Below are 15,790 nucleotides of genomic sequence, written 5' to 3' on the forward strand. Positions count from 1 at the left end.
GATGAAAATGATGGTGGTTACCAAGTGTGTGTGTGTGTTATCAGGTCAGGGTGGTGCCCTTGGCCTTGTAAGGTAGGGTTATCTGGGGTTATATATTTGATCCCAGCTTTGCCTGCAGGTCTACCAGCTGCTTTCTCTTCACCTGGCCTCTGTAAGTCTGGTTATACTTTGCATGCTGTTATCATAGTTTATTTTCCCATTGTCTAAACTAAACAGGTTTAAATGTGGTGTTATAAGGTCTCCTGGTCCTATTTAACACTTAGCTAACACTGGACTGGTGTACTTTGTATGGCTGTGGTAGGTTATCTACTAATCTAGAAGGTTACTGGTTCGATCCCTGGCTGCTACATGCCAAAGTGGGCAAGAGACTAAACCCCGAGTTGCTCCCATCTGAGTGTGAATGTTAGATAGAAAGCACTAAGATGTAGAAAAAATACTTGGGTGACTGAGACACGTTGTATTCAGCACTTTAAGTGCTTAAGTATTGTAGAAAAGCACTTCATAAGATCCAGTCCATTTACATGACCCAAAAGGATGTTGCAGAATCTCATTAAACACTCTTTTTCTCTGGTTACTGCAGGTGAATCATCATTTCATACAGTGAAGTCTGAGCTCACTTGTCATCTGAGTTGAACCCACTGGTAAATGATCTTTCTTTTTATAACAACTTATATTACAGAGTCAATTATATGGCAATTATATATTTCCATCAGTGGAAATTCTATATATGGTTTGGACAAAGAAAATAAGTTAGATTTTCATTTGCATAAGTATGGAGTGCAGTAAATTTTTAAAGAAAAGAAAGAAAAAGTATCAAGCTCTGAACCAACTCTTTGCATGTATATTAGTGCTGTGATGGGGGATGCAGAGATGTCTGTGTTTGGGGCGGCTGCCCAGTACCTAAGGAAGTCAGAGAAGGAACGTATGGAGGCCTCGACGCGTCCTTTTGACATTAAGAAGGAATGCTTTGTCCCTGATCCAGTAGAAGAGTTTGTGAAGGCAACCATCACCAGCCGAGATGGAGACAAGGTCACTGTAGAGACCCAGAATGGGAAGGTTAGTTCGTTGCTGTTTTTAGCATTTTGTTTGCACAGTGAGATTGCGGTTAAGTCAAATATAATCTTACTTAGCCTACCTTACATACTGTAGTGGTAGGCAATCGATTGCCTGGTCCACTTGATCGTTCAGTACACCACTCTGTACCATAAAACTAAATCTATCAGGTGATTTTGATGAACTGGAGCCACTCCAGTAACCAGGTCAGTTAGAGCAGCACAGGAAACACATTAGATGTGAGTGCATATGAGTGCATGTCTGGGAGAAAGTGATAATCTGAGTGTAAATCTATGAATGATTTAAAGTGTTGTCCTTAAGTGAGTGTCAGGACAAGTTCAAATGGAAGCCTGTCTACTAGTGCAATTAAAGTCTCCGCTCACAGCACAGAGCAGCTGAGTGATGAAGCGAGGTATTGCTGCCATCTGGCAATGACAGCCTGTGGTATGCACTGTAACACTACACAAGTAATGCTGACAATAACAGGGCAGAACAAGCAGGTAACACAGACAACAGGAGGTTAATGTTTGGTTTCATAACCCAAATCATCAAAACACATTCTATTTTCTTCCTTCCAGACTGTGACTGTCAAAGACTCGCAGATTCTGCAACAAAATCCTCCAAAGTTTGACAAGATTGAAGACATGGCCATGCTGACCTTCCTCCATGAACCAGCTGTGCTGTTTAATCTCAAAGAGCGTTATGCAGCATGGATGATCTATGTGAGTAGTTAGCAAGTCAAAAACAAGGAAAACCTGGTAAAACCTATTTGCAGTCATTTACATCTGGTGCTTTCACCAGATGAGGAGCAGCAAAATGTTCTGAAAAGAACAGGAATGAGATGGCATTGATTAAATCAGACACAGCATGAAACTGAAGAGATTGCGTATAAGTGGGTTGCAAAGAGGATAGCAGATGTGTAAGAACTGTAGGCAAGCAATAAGCGATCGGCTGGGGAACGTTGGCACGAAGATGACCTATGAACTGTGGTTAAGCTTGATATTGGGGGCTGCCAGAAATATTCAGAAGCTTCATTTTTTCTAACTTTAGCAAATACTGTATTCCATTAACTAGGAATGTACTTAAAATGTTAACATAGAAGCAAGAGCTTTCCCCCCCAAGCAGTCAAAGCCCTCAACTCACTACCACCAAAGGACTGATAAACACAAACACTTTTAAAAACACCTTACAATACTCACCAAAAAACTCAAAAACTTCCACAAATCTACTACAAACTAGGAACAATACGCTTATTTGCACACCTCAGTCACATAGTTACTGAACACATCTAAACTATACTATATTTGCACATTTTGCATCTTGCACGTCTTCGTCCTGTCTTGTGTACAATATCCTGACTCATAACTTGAACCTGGTATTCATTCCTACTGCACAATCATCTCACTTTACTATAATTGCACATGGCCACTTCATATTGCCTCTGTCCTGTCTTTGTTTATTGTGCATAGATATAGTTAGTAATAGTACTTTTTATCTCTTAACTTTACCCAAATTTAGTGAGTTATTACTTATTTGCAGAGGTGTGGACTCGAGTCACATGACTTGGACTCGAGTCAGACTCGAGTCATTAATTTTATGACTTTAGACTTGACTTGAAAAAATGTTCTAAGACTTGTGACTTGACTTGGACTTTTACACCAATGACTTGGGACTTGAATTGGACTTGAACCGGTTTACTTGAAAAGACTTGCTATTTTACCCCAAATATAAAATTTAACATGCATATTATATAGAGATTGAAAATGTGACGTCATTCACGGGTAGAACCGCAAAGGATTCTGGGAACTCGTGGCAATCGGTACTAACGCACGCAGGCTTTCAATTGAAATCAGTTATACAGCAATAAAAAGAAACACAAAAATGTCAAGAAGCTGTTGTATTATTAACTGCAATAGCCGGTCGCATGACAGCCACGGGAAGCCGACGGGTAAAGAGATCGGTTGTTATCGGATTATGTCGTTGAAGAGAAATTGTTCAAGCCATGTTTCCGAAGTAACAAACAGGCGACGGATGGCCTGGATTGCAGCCATTCAAAGACCAAATATAACGTCCCAGAACACTCCAGCTCACATGTTAGTCTGCTCCAAGCATTTACACAAAGGTCAGTCTTCTGTTGTAGTTAATGCGTCATTTTCATAACATAATTGGTGATATAGGTTACAAGCAAGTCTGGCGCTGAACAGAAATGGTCGCGCTATGCTCCTTTATTTATTGTGCATAAATAGTGAATTGTCCTGACACAATATTGCGTTTCGCTTCTGTTATTATGGTACACTGACAAAAACATATACTTTTATTCACAGGATAAAACAGGTTTTTTGTATCACTAATTGCCCAGTACGATTACAGCATACAATATTATTGTCACTGCTACATTTCTGTGATGGGTACCAGAAATTATTTCCACTACTAATTAATTACCGTTGAGCTCAAAGGTTATATTAATAAACGGTTAATGAATGTGTATTTATGACGACGATTTGTGAGACTGGTAAACTTATGATACGTACGATGGTCTTTCGTTCTACACGGTGCATTTCAAGGTCCTGCCGTCGGTAAACTGTACCTGGGCTTGTTGCAGTGACCTGAAGTTACTAAACTTCATGAGTGCATGCACTCACTCCAAGAACCGTATGATTATAAATATGCATATAAATATGCTACGATGAGATAGCTGACTTCATCTAACTAGCAAATGTTTTCCAGGCTACGTTGGTGATTCAGTTTTTTTTAATGTGTATGATATTTTTGTCATGCGATTTTAAAGCCGGTCCTACAACCGCATCCAAGAATAACATGCAGCTTATCTCAGAACTGTCGGTGAAAATTATTCTTGGAGCTAGGTTTAATTGAGCTGCATTTTAAAGAGGTGCAATTTCACAATTTGTGTATATTTTCTAAGTTCACTATTTTGTCATGTGTTGAGAAAAACACAGATTTTAAAATTACATGGTCTAATATTTACATTTAGCATATAACTGCAACATTATTTTTTCGTTTGTTTTTTTTAAAGACTCGAAAGGACTTGAAATTCAAAGTTTCAGACTTGTGACTTGACTCGGACTTTTACACCAGTGACTTGAGACTCGACTCTGACTTGCCTGACATTACTTGAGACTTGACTTGAGACTTGAGGATAAAGACTTGAGACTTACTTGAGACTTGCAAAACAATGACTTGGTCCCACCTCTGCTTATTTGTAATTTCTAGTCTCATATCTGTTTTTAGATATGTTTTTTATATTCTTATAAATGCACCACGGGGGGCTTGGGGTGAAGTGGCATTTTAGTACACTGCATTGACAATAAAGACCTTGAATCTTGAATCTAGACACAACAATGTTCTAGGAGTTACCATCAAATGAGCGGCATGTCCAAAGCCTGAAGCAAATCCAAACAAAAAGTTTTAAATTAGAAATAGAAATGCATTTATGCCTTAACAGCAATGGTTTTCTTTATATTCTCAGACCTACTCTGGGTTGTTCTGCGTGACTGTCAACCCCTACAAATGGCTGCCAGTCTACAATCAGGAGGTGGTTCTTGCCTACAGAGGAAAGAAGAGGAGTGAAGCACCTCCTCATATCTTCTCCATCTCTGACAATGCCTACCAGTACATGCTGGCAGGTACAGATGGATATTAATAGATACAGTTTGGTTTAAGTTTTGGGACATATACTGACATAACCTTTGCAAACGTACTTTTTTGCAGACCGTGAAAATCAGTCAATTCTGATCACGTATGTAAAGTCTTGGATACACAACACAACATTATTCTACAATATGGTGCATTTACGTATTGATGAGTGACTTTGCAATTACAGTGGAGAATCTGGTGCAGGAAAGACCGTCAACACAAAGCGAGTAATCCAGTATTTTGCAAGTATTGCGGCTGGAAGTGTTAAGAAGGACACAAATGTCAAGGACAAGGTAAGCAGTAAACTCTGTCTTAGGTCCAAGAGCTCATCAATGCAAATGCAAAGTACCTCAAACACTATGTTATCAAAACATGTTAGGCTTTTTAAAATTGTTCTTCAGGGTAACCACGGACAACAAGTAGAGAAATAGATATTCTAATTGACACTAACCAAAATAATTTTTCACTTTTAACCAGGGTGACAGGCTTGGATTGCTTCTCATCAATGATGATGGCTTAAGACCTGCAAAGACTACAAACGTTTCTCCTGATTTCATATAATCTGCTAGCAGAGATTCTTAATTAAAAGAAAAAGAAAAAGAAAAAAGAGATAACCTCTAAATATTCACACATTTAACAACCACAGTGTTCCTTTATGACAGGGCACCCTGGAGGATCAAATTATCCAGGCTAACCCTGCTCTGGAGGCCTTTGGCAATGCCAAGACCATTAGGAATGACAACTCCTCCAGATTTGTGAGTGGCAAATATTTTAAAACTGAACCATGAGTATTGTGAATATTATGTTTCTATGGAATTAGTCAGTAAGAGGAAGGTTTTTAAATGCAAATATTATCTTTTCAGGGTAAATTTATCCGAATTCACTTTGATACCAGGGGAAAAGTAGCCTCTGCTGATATCGAAACATGTAAGAACAAACATTCTTTCAACACTTATATAATATTTATTTTGTCAAACAGTCACACAGTATATTTAACACAAATACCTTCTACTTCACGTTTGTCAGACCTTCTGGAGAAGTCTCGTGTGATCTTCCAGCTCAAGGCAGAGAGAGATTACCACATCTTCTACCAGATTCTGTCCAACAAAAAGCCTGAAATCTTGGGTTAGTGCATGGAACGGTATAAAAAAATATAAAACATAGGTTCTATATTGTCACATGCCCACCTTTATCACCTTTTTTCACCTTGTGTCTTCCAGAGATGCTGCTGATCACCAATAATCCCTATGACTATGCCTTCATCTCACAGGGGGAAACCCAAGTGGCCTCCATTGATGACGCTGAGGAACTCATGGCAACAGATGTCAGGCTCTCACTTATTGCTATTTTATAACCTCTCATTTAATAAGTCCAGGTGTTGGTCTTATAGAGCACCGTAGAAGTTTTGGACCGATTACTTAAAGTGATATTTTCACTTTAAGGATGTTGAGACATTATTGTATGCTGTTCTACAGAGTGCCTTTGATGTATTGGGCTTTACGCAAGAGGAAAAGAACTCTGTGTACAAGCTGACTGGTGCCATCATGCACTATGGTAACATGAAATTCAAGCAGAAGCAGCGAGAGGAGCAGGCAGAGGCTGATGGCACTGAAGGTACAGTGTGGTTCTGTTTGGCACTTTGGCACAGAATCAAACCAATCAAAGTATTCTATTTTTTCTTCAGATGCTGACAAAGTTGCATATCTGATGGGCCTGAACTCTGCCGACCTCATCAAAGGTCTCTGTCACCCAAGAGTCAAAGTAGGAAACGAGTGGGTCACCAAAGGACAAAATGTGGCCCAGGTCAGAGAATAAGAGAAGGCATATTTCAATACAGTTATCTTTAAATGGTTAGATTTAGATTCAAAAATGAGGAATACACCCTCCTTGCTTTGTGGCTTCTTGTATGGTCCTTGTGTTCCCATTCCACAGGTGAACTATGCTGTTGGTGCTCTATCAAAAGCTGTTTATGAGAGGATGTTCCTGTGGATGGTAATGCGAATCAACCAGTCACTGGAGACCAGGCAGCCTCGCCAGTACTTCATAGGGGTGCTGGACATTGCCGGATTTGAAATCTTTGATGTGAGTAATCACAGTAAACTGCATCTCTCCCAACATAATATGTACAGAATGATTAAAATTGAATACATTTTCTTTCTTTCTTTCTTTACAGTTCAACACCTTTGAGCAGATGTGCATCAACTTCACCAACGAAAAACTGCAACAGTTTTTCAACCACCACATGTTTGTACTGGAGCAGGAAGAGTACAAGAAAGAGGGCATCGAATGGACTTTCATTGACTTTGGCATGGATCTGCAGGCCTGTATCGACCTGATTGAAAAGGTGAGACCCTGAACTATTACATGTTCAGCTCAAATATGGTATTTAAAAAAAAAACAAAACTCATATTTTGCCCTTTCACTCATAAATTGCAGCCCATGGGTATCATGTCCATCCTTGAAGAGGAGTGCATGTTCCCCAAAGCCAGTGATGCCACCTTTAAAGCTAAGCTCTATGACAACCATCTGGGAAAATCCAGCAACTTCCAGAAGCCCAGAGTTGTCAAAGGAAAACCAGAGGCTCATTTTGCCCTGGTTCACTACGCTGGAACTGTTGATTACAATATCAACAACTGGTTGGTGAAGAACAAGGATCCTCTGAATGAGACTGTTGTGGCATTGTACCAAAAGTCTACCCTCAAACTTCTTGCAACTCTGTTTGCAAATTATGCAGGAGCTGACTCAGGTACACCTGGCTGAATATCTAGTTTGAAGATATTTGTAGGGTTTCTTGTCTAGTACTAACAACACATATTTTCTCAACAGCTATGTCTGAAGCTGTCGAGGGAAAAAAAGAGAAGAAGAAAAAAGGATCCTCCTTTCAGACAGTGTCTGCTCTTCACAGGGTACTGCTTATGTTTTAGATTTCTTGGACTAAATGGTTTTTACATGCAACTATCATTAGTATTTCTAAATATCTGTTTTACCTCATTAAAGGAGAACCTGAACAAGCTGATGACCAACTTGAGGTCGACTCACCCTCACTTTGTACGCTGCATCATCCCCAACGAGACCAAGACTCCAGGGGCCATGGAGAACCCTCTGGTGATGCACCAGCTGCGCTGTAACGGTGTGCTGGAAGGCATCAGGATCTGCAGAAAGGGTTTCCCCAACAGGATCCTCTATGGAGATTTCAAGCAGAGGTATTACCTCATTAAGATCACAGGTTGGAAATGCTCCCACATGCGAGATACCCAGACCACAAGAAAAACAAACAATTTTTCATACTGTCTAAAATGTCTAATATATGAAATGGGATCTTGTTAGTGCTGTCAAGAACAATACTAGTGCTTGTGTAAAATATTTTACTGCAAAAATATTTACATTGACAGATATTGTGATATGCAGCCTAAATTAACAAAAAAAAAATCCCAAAACAAAACTGTAAAAGATTGCTGGAAAGGGCACCATATAGGCTTTGACTGATAGGAGCTCATGAGTAACTGGTTAGATGAATTTTTTTTCACATTAAAGTATGTTTCATTTGTAATTTAAACCAACCCCAATGAGCCACAATCTTTACAGATGTATTTCTAAAATATCCATGGTAAGTCTTTGAAGATTGAAAAATTGAAAAACTCATTTAGTTTGGAGAAGCTAGGTGAGTTACCTAAGTTGCTAGCTTTAAGCTCTTTAGTGCAAACCCGTACTCAATTTCTTGAAAAACTATAAAGAAAAATGCTTCCAAATGAGCAATAATCATCATGTCGTCAAGTTTTCAAAAAGAATAAAAAGTTGAAAAGTATATGAGTACATTAAAAGCACAGATTTTCATACTTAAAAATATTTGAAAGTAGTAAATTTACCTAATACATTAAGAAATTCACATTCTGTTTTTCAGACATGTATAAAGACCTCTTGTTGACTCTCACACCAATTCAGAAAGAATCAGACATTCCATTATGAAATTACATGAGTTCAGAGTATTGAAGTTTTTGCTTTTACTAATTATGCAGTAAAATATTTTTATACAAGAAGAAATCTGATATATTAGACACCTTAGACTAGAGAATATGAAAAACACTCATGTGCTTCATTCTACTTTCAGTAGGGGTATCTCAAAACTTTGATAGCATTTCCACTGCACTATAAGCACAAGTTTACATCATTTTCTAGGTATCGCATCCTGAATCCTGCTGCCATTCCCGAAGGCCAGTTCATAGACAGTAGGAAAGGAGCAGAGAAACTTCTTGGGTCTTTGGATATTGATCACAATCAATACAAGTTTGGGCATACAAAGGTATCTTCTCAGGTGTTACTCATATCAGTAAAAATGTCCAAAAATAAAAACAGAATTTTGCAACCTTAAAACCCATTGCTGTTGTTAGGTGTTCTTCAAGGCTGGCTTGCTGGGTCTGCTTGAGGAGATGAGAGATGAGCGTCTTTCCAAAATCATCACAGCGATTCAAGCCAGATCCCGTGGTCTTTTGTCTCGCATTGAGTATCAGAAGATGGTGGAACGCAGGTATCTTCTACAGCCACGTGATACTGGTCATTAAACATTCAGTAGTTATTGTTTTGTGATTTTATGCTTAACTGAATCCCTAATTTACTTGAAAAAACTTCTAGAGATGCTTTATTAGTAATCCAGTGGAACATACGTGCCTTCATGGGGGTTAAGAATTGGCCCTGGATGAAGCTTTTCTTCAAGATCAAACCTCTGCTGAGATCTGCTGAGGCAGAAAAGGAGATGGCCAACATGAAGGAAGAATTCCTAAAACTCAAAGAAGCTTATGCAAAATCTGAAGCTCGAAGAAAGGAACTAGAGGAGAAAATGGTGACTCTTCTCCAAGAGAAGAATGACCTGCAGCTCCAAGTTCAAGCAGTAAGAATGACACCATAGTTATATATTGTTTTAAATGTGTCATTAAAGTGAGCACTAACAAGAATTCTATTTGGTAGGAACAAGACAATCTATGTGATGCTGAAGAAAGATGTGAGGGGCTGATCAAGAGCAAGATTCAGCTGGAAGCCAAAATCAAAGAGCTGACAGAGAGGCTGGAGGATGAGGAGGAGATGAATGCAGAACTGACTGCTAAGAAGAGGAAGCTGGAGGACGAGTGCTCCGAGCTGAAGAAAGACATCGATGACTTAGAGTTAACTCTAGCTAAAGTGGAGAAAGAGAAGCATGCCACTGAGAACAAGGTATGACTAATTTGATATTTCTATTTCTGACAACAAGGGTATGAAAAAGAGTCATGTGTCTAAGCTGTGCACAGAATTTGTAATACCATCATTTACCTGCAACAGGTCAAGAACCTTGTTGAAGAGATGGCTGCTTTAGATGAGATCATTGCCAAGCTGACCAAGGAAAAGAAAGCTTTACAGGAAGCTCATCAGCAAACTCTGGATGACCTGCAGAGTGAGGAAGACAAAGTCAACACTCTGACCAAGGCCAAGGCTAAGCTGGAGCAGCAAGTGGATGATGTAAAATATAAACTTTTTGAAATTATGCTACTTAGATGACACTATATTGGGGATTAAGCTATTCAGAAATGCAATAATATTTCGTTTTGCCATAAGCTTGAAGGATCTCTTGAGCAAGAGAAAAAGATTCGAATGGACCTCGAGAGAGCTAAGAGGAAGCTAGAGGGAGATCTAAAGTTGACCCAGGAGTCTGTGATGGATCTTGAAAATGACAAGCAACAGCTGGAGGAGCGTCTGAAAAAGTAAGCATTCATCTCAACATTGTTCAGTCAGTATCATCACTGAATACCATGTACACTGTTTTGTTGCCTAACACTGACAAGAAAAAATGCTGCAGGAAAGACTTTGAAATCAGCCAGCTGAACAGCAAAGTTGAAGATGAACAGGCCATCATTATTCAACTGCAAAAGAAACTGAAAGAGCTACAGGTGACAAAATGTGCACTGTTTTTTGTCTTAACTGTATTTTTTAAAGTACTGACTCATTTCAACATGTTATTCTCACACCAGGCTCGTGTAGAGGAGCTGGAGGAAGAGCTCGAAGCAGAGAGAGCTGCTCGAGCCAAGGTGGAGAAGCAGAGAGCTGACCTGGCCAGAGAGCTGGAGGAGATCAGTGAGAGGTTGGAGGAGGCTGGAGGAGCCACAGCTGCCCAGATTGAGATGAACAAGAAGAGGGAGGCCGAGTTCCAGAAACTGCGCAGAGACCTCGAAGAGGCCACTCTGCACCACGAAGCCACTACTGCCACACTCAGGAAGAAACAAGCCGACAGTGTTGCTGAGCTGGGAGAGCAGATTGACAACCTGCAGAGAGTCAAGCAGAAACTGGAGAAGGAGAAGAGTGAGCTCAGACTGGAGCTGGATGATGTGGTCTCCAATATGGAACAAACTGTAAAGTCTAAGGTAAGTTTAAAAATGTGGTTGGTCACTTCAAATAACAGATTAACATCTAGACTGTCTGTGAACTGTTATATTTAGACTACACTGGAAAAGACCTGCAGAACTTTGGAGGATCAAATGAATGAATACAGGACCAAGTGTGATGAATATCAACGATCCCTTAGTGACTTAACCACTCAGAAAGCCAAGCTTCAAGCAGAGAATGGTTTGTATTATCCTGTGTTCACTTAAAATGTCATACGCATTTAATACAAAACAATGGAATATAATGAACTTGAACCTCTGCAGATGAGCTTTTAAGACAGATGGAAGAGAAAGAATCTCTCGTTTCTCAGCTGACTAGAGGAAAGAATTCCTATAACCAACAACTTGAAGATATAAAGAGACAGCTAGAAGAGGAAATAAAGGTATGCAAAACTAGTATAGATCCAAATAAATTAAAAATAAAAACCCAAGCTGCAAGATAATTGCCCCCATTATACACATATTATATATATATATATCCATCCAGGCCAAGAATGCATTAGCCCATGCAGTGCAGTCTTCTCGCCATGACTGTGACCTGCTCAGGGAGCAGTATGAGGAGGAGCAGGAAGCTAAAGCTGAACTGCAGCGTGGCATGTCCAAGGCCAACTCTGAGGTGGCTCAGTGGAGAACCAAGTATGAAACTGATGCCATCCAGAGGACTGAAGAACTAGAAGAGGCCAAGTAAGTTAAATACAAACAAGAATATTAATCTAAACTGTGAAATATGATAAAGAGCTCAAAAGAAGAACAGTAAAGATAGGACCACCTGCTTTAAGGCCTTTTTATACCTTTTTTGCTATCAAATGGTGGCATGGCATGTTGTGCACGTCCCAATTTTTACAACCTGCTGCGCGGGTACCATGGATGGGTTGAAGACACGAGTGTTTGATCTTCAGTGCCATTTCAATAATGTATCAGTACAGAAGCTCTGAGATTTCCAGATGATAGGTAGAGAAGGTATACGTGATAAGGCGAGACCTTCTGGAGGAAACTTTGAAAACAGTTGGAATTTTTTTGTAGCTTTTTTTTTTTCTCCAATACCAACGCTGGTGCAGAAGATTTTGCTGAGTGGCGACAGCTGTGATGACGATAATTACGTCTTCAATGTTTTGATTTGAGCCGTTTTGATCACGGAGTTCAAGTAATGAGCATACACCCCAATGTCCACAGTGCACGTGGTGTCCTTTGCTGGGTGTCGTTGGCCCAGAATGACAGAAAAACAACAATACTAGTTGGTTATATTCGAAAGTTAAAAAATGCCGCGTACATAGTTGACTTCTTGTGGTCACCTGAACAAATGTAAAATCTAACATTTTCTGAAAGGAAAGTGTTGTTCCTGAAGCTCCCTTTCAGGCAAAAACAAAATAAAACAAGCTTCTAATATGTAATTGGAAGCAAGCATAAACATACGTACGTCTGCAAGCCTTCGATAGATTTTTATATCCATAGAAGGCTACAGAGTACAAATGTTCAATAACTAAATAATGGCCCAAAATATAAAAACAGTTGTGTTTCACTTTTAGAAAGAAGCTGGCTCAGCGTCTGCAGGACGCTGAGGAGGCTGTTGAAGCAGTGAATGCTAAATGCTCCTCTCTGGAGAAGACCAAACACAGGCTGCAGAATGAGATTGAAGATCTCATGGTGGATGTAGAGAGGTCTAATGCTGCTGCTGCTGCTCTGGACAAGAAGCAAAGAAACTTTGACAAAGTATTTTTCATATTTTATCGTTAAACTACTGCAAACACATTAATCATTAAAATCATGCTTTCTGTTCTTCATGTTGAACTATAAACCTGGCATGTCTGTGACAAATAACTACCTCTTGCTTTGTCAAAGAGTTGTTACAGTGCAGATACAGGGGAAACTATGGAGAGGTCAGTGATTTAAGCCTAAATTCATACCATTTCTATCTCAATGTCTATCTCAGATTCTTTCTGAGTGGAAACAGAAGTTTGAGGAGTGTCAGTGTGAGCTGGAGAGCTCCCAGAAGGAGGCCAGGTCTCTCAGCACTGAGCTCTTCAAACTGAAGAACTCTTATGAAGAGTCTCTTGAACATTTGGAGACCATGAAGAGAGAGAACAAGAATCTTCAAGGTAACTGAACGCACATTCACAACACATGCACACACACACATACAGGTACAAAAGAAAAGTACACTGAACACAACCACTTTCATACACAGAGGAAATCTCTGACCTCACTGAGCAACTTGGTGAGGGGGGAAAAACCATTCATGAGTTGGAGAAGGTCCGTAAGCAGCTGGAGCAAGAAAAGAGTGAGATTCAGTCTGCCCTTGAGGAAGCAGAGGTGCGACTAAAACCTAATATCCTCCAGTCTCTTATGTATATATATTTATAACTTTAAAAAGAACAGTTCAAAATGTGATTTCACGACCGTCTTAGGGTTCTCTTGAGCACGAGGAGGGCAAGATTCTAAGAGCTCAGCTTGAGTTCAACCAAATCAAGGCTGACATGGAGCGTAAACTGGCCGAGAAGGATGAAGAGATGGAGCAGAGCAAGAGAAACCTGCAGAGGACCATCGACACCCTGCAGAGCTCTCTTGAAGCTGAGACTCGCAGCAGGAATGAGGCTCTGCGGCTGAAGAAGAAAATGGAAGGAGACCTGAATGAGATGGAGATCCAGCTAAGCCAGGCCAACAGGCAGGCAGCCGAGGCCCAGAAACAGCTTAAGGCTGTTCATGCGCATCTGAAGGTAAACTAAAAAGTAATTATTTCTCATGTTTCTATTTCTGTAATGGATTATTTATAACCAGAGGATCAAACATTTTTCTAGGACACACAACTTCAGCTGGACGACTCTCTGCGAGCCAGTGATGATATGAAGGAAAACATTGTCATTGTTGAGCGACGCAACACCCTGCTTCAGGCTGAAGTGGAGGAGCTGAGAGCAGCTCTGGAGCAAACAGAGAGAAGCCGCAAACTTGCAGAGCAAGAGCTGCTGGATGTTACAGAGAGGGTGCAGCTACTGCACTCACAGGTGACACAGACAGAAAGGTTCATATTAAATTGCTGACCAAAGGTACTGCATATCATACGACATCATTTGTCTTTGTTTATTGTATGCAGAACACCAGCCTGATAAACCAAAAGAAGAAGCTGGAGGCTGATACATCCCAGCTTCAAACTGAAGTGGAGGAGGCAGTGCAGGAGTGCAGGAATGCAGAGGAGAAGGCCAAGAAGGCCATCACTGATGCTGCCATGATGGCAGAGGAGCTGAAGAAGGAGCAGGACACCAGCGCTCATCTGGAGCGAATGAAGAAGAACATGGAGCAAACCATCAAAGACCTGCAGCACCGCCTGGATGAAGCTGAGCAGATCGCCATGAAGGGAGGCAAGAAGCAGGTGCAGAAGCTCGAGGCCAGGGTGAGCACTTCTTTTACATATCTGTGTTATTTCTGGGAAATTAAATTTTTCAATTCTTGAAAGAAATTCTTTGGAGAGTTATCTGTATTTCATGTCCCCAACCAGGTAAGGGAGCTTGAAAATGAGGTGGAAATGGAGCAGAAGAAAAGCAGTGATGCTGTGAAGGGGGTGCGTAAATATGAACGTCGCATCAAGGAACTCACCTACCAGGTTTGTGGAAACTATCAGCATCCTTTTCCCAGGTTGAATTAAGCATTTTTTGTAAGTTTGAAACCATCCATCCATTTATTTTCTTCACTACTTATCTGCTTTAGGGTTATGGGAGTGATTGACAGAGCCCTTACAGAGTAAACCCTAAACAGGTTGCCAGTCTTTCACAGGCCAAATGTGTAACCTTGTTTCTCATTTCCACAGACTGAAGAAGATCGCAAGAACATCGTGCGGCTTCAAGATCTAGTGGACAAGCTGCAGCTGAAAGTTAAAGCCTACAAAAGATCTGCAGAGGAGGCTGTAAGTGTGGTAATGTTTGAGGTGAAGTCTACACGTGGTGTCGTCTTCTGTCTCCAAATACTCAGGTTTGTTTCATTAACCTTAACAGGAAGAACAGGCCAATGTTCATCTTGGCAAGTTCCGCAAGATGCAGCATGAGCTGGAGGAGGCTGAAGAGAGAGCTGACATCGCTGAGTCTCAGGTCAACAAGCTTCGTGCCAAGAGCCGCGATGTCGGATCCAAGGTTTGACACATGCACTTTGCAGCATCTGACCCTGACACGTGCTGCCCTCTAGTGGCTGCATTTAACTCTTTTGCTGCTCTGCTGTTCGTTCTTTAGCACAGATAGAGTATGTGTTCTGTCAGTTGATATCACTTTGTAATTATATATATATATAGTTGCTTTGTTGCACTAAAGCTGCACTAATCTGGAGCCCTGACAGCTGTTTCTCTTCTTCTTTTCCAACCTCCCCCGGCTGCTACAGAAAGGGTTTGATGAGGAGTGAAGCTTTGGAGTCAACAGAAACCCCTTTGTCTGCTGTGTGTTATAGATCCCCTCAACTATCACTATTTACAACCTGCAGTGCTAATAAAATCTCATTAAGCTGTTGCACAACATTGTATTCGTTCTGTTTTTCTCAAAGTGGGTTCATGACAAATTGTACAAGACTTGAATGACCTCTAACACATGCAATATAATGCAGTAGTACATTAACTGGTAGTTAAAAACATAAAATTGTAGATATACCTATTAATGGTGAAAATGCAGCTACAATGTTCTAGATGCTAAAAAATATTGATG

General features: G+C 40.4%; 1 protein-coding gene across 1 annotated transcript; it reads left to right on the forward strand.

Annotated features, from left to right (window-relative positions):
* The first annotated feature begins 848 nt into the window (after positions 1-848).
* Positions 849-15,530, forward strand: LOC113010940 (myosin-7-like). The gene is made up of 37 exons (XM_026150237.1): positions 849-1,056; positions 1,632-1,775; positions 4,541-4,697; positions 4,783-4,810; positions 4,895-5,000; positions 5,370-5,462; positions 5,571-5,634; positions 5,734-5,832; positions 5,928-6,031; positions 6,183-6,321; positions 6,392-6,510; positions 6,640-6,789; positions 6,881-7,051; positions 7,144-7,453; positions 7,534-7,613; positions 7,705-7,910; positions 8,884-9,007; positions 9,096-9,232; positions 9,337-9,592; positions 9,670-9,912; positions 10,018-10,194; positions 10,291-10,436; positions 10,532-10,622; positions 10,704-11,093; positions 11,169-11,295; positions 11,379-11,497; positions 11,602-11,798; positions 12,641-12,824; positions 13,045-13,210; positions 13,300-13,424; positions 13,520-13,828; positions 13,910-14,113; positions 14,203-14,499; positions 14,605-14,709; positions 14,914-15,009; positions 15,098-15,232; positions 15,474-15,530. The coding sequence occupies exons 1-37, from the start codon at positions 856-858 to the stop codon at positions 15,492-15,494; spliced, it is 5,820 nt and encodes a 1,939-aa protein (XP_026006022.1). The 5' UTR covers positions 849-855; the 3' UTR covers positions 15,495-15,530.
* The last annotated feature ends 260 nt before the right edge of the window (positions 15,531-15,790 follow it).

The sequence above is a fragment of the Astatotilapia calliptera genome, chromosome 18 (genome assembly GCF_900246225.1).
Source record: "Astatotilapia calliptera chromosome 18, fAstCal1.2, whole genome shotgun sequence".
NCBI classification, from domain to species: domain Eukaryota; kingdom Metazoa; phylum Chordata; class Actinopteri; order Cichliformes; family Cichlidae; genus Astatotilapia; species Astatotilapia calliptera.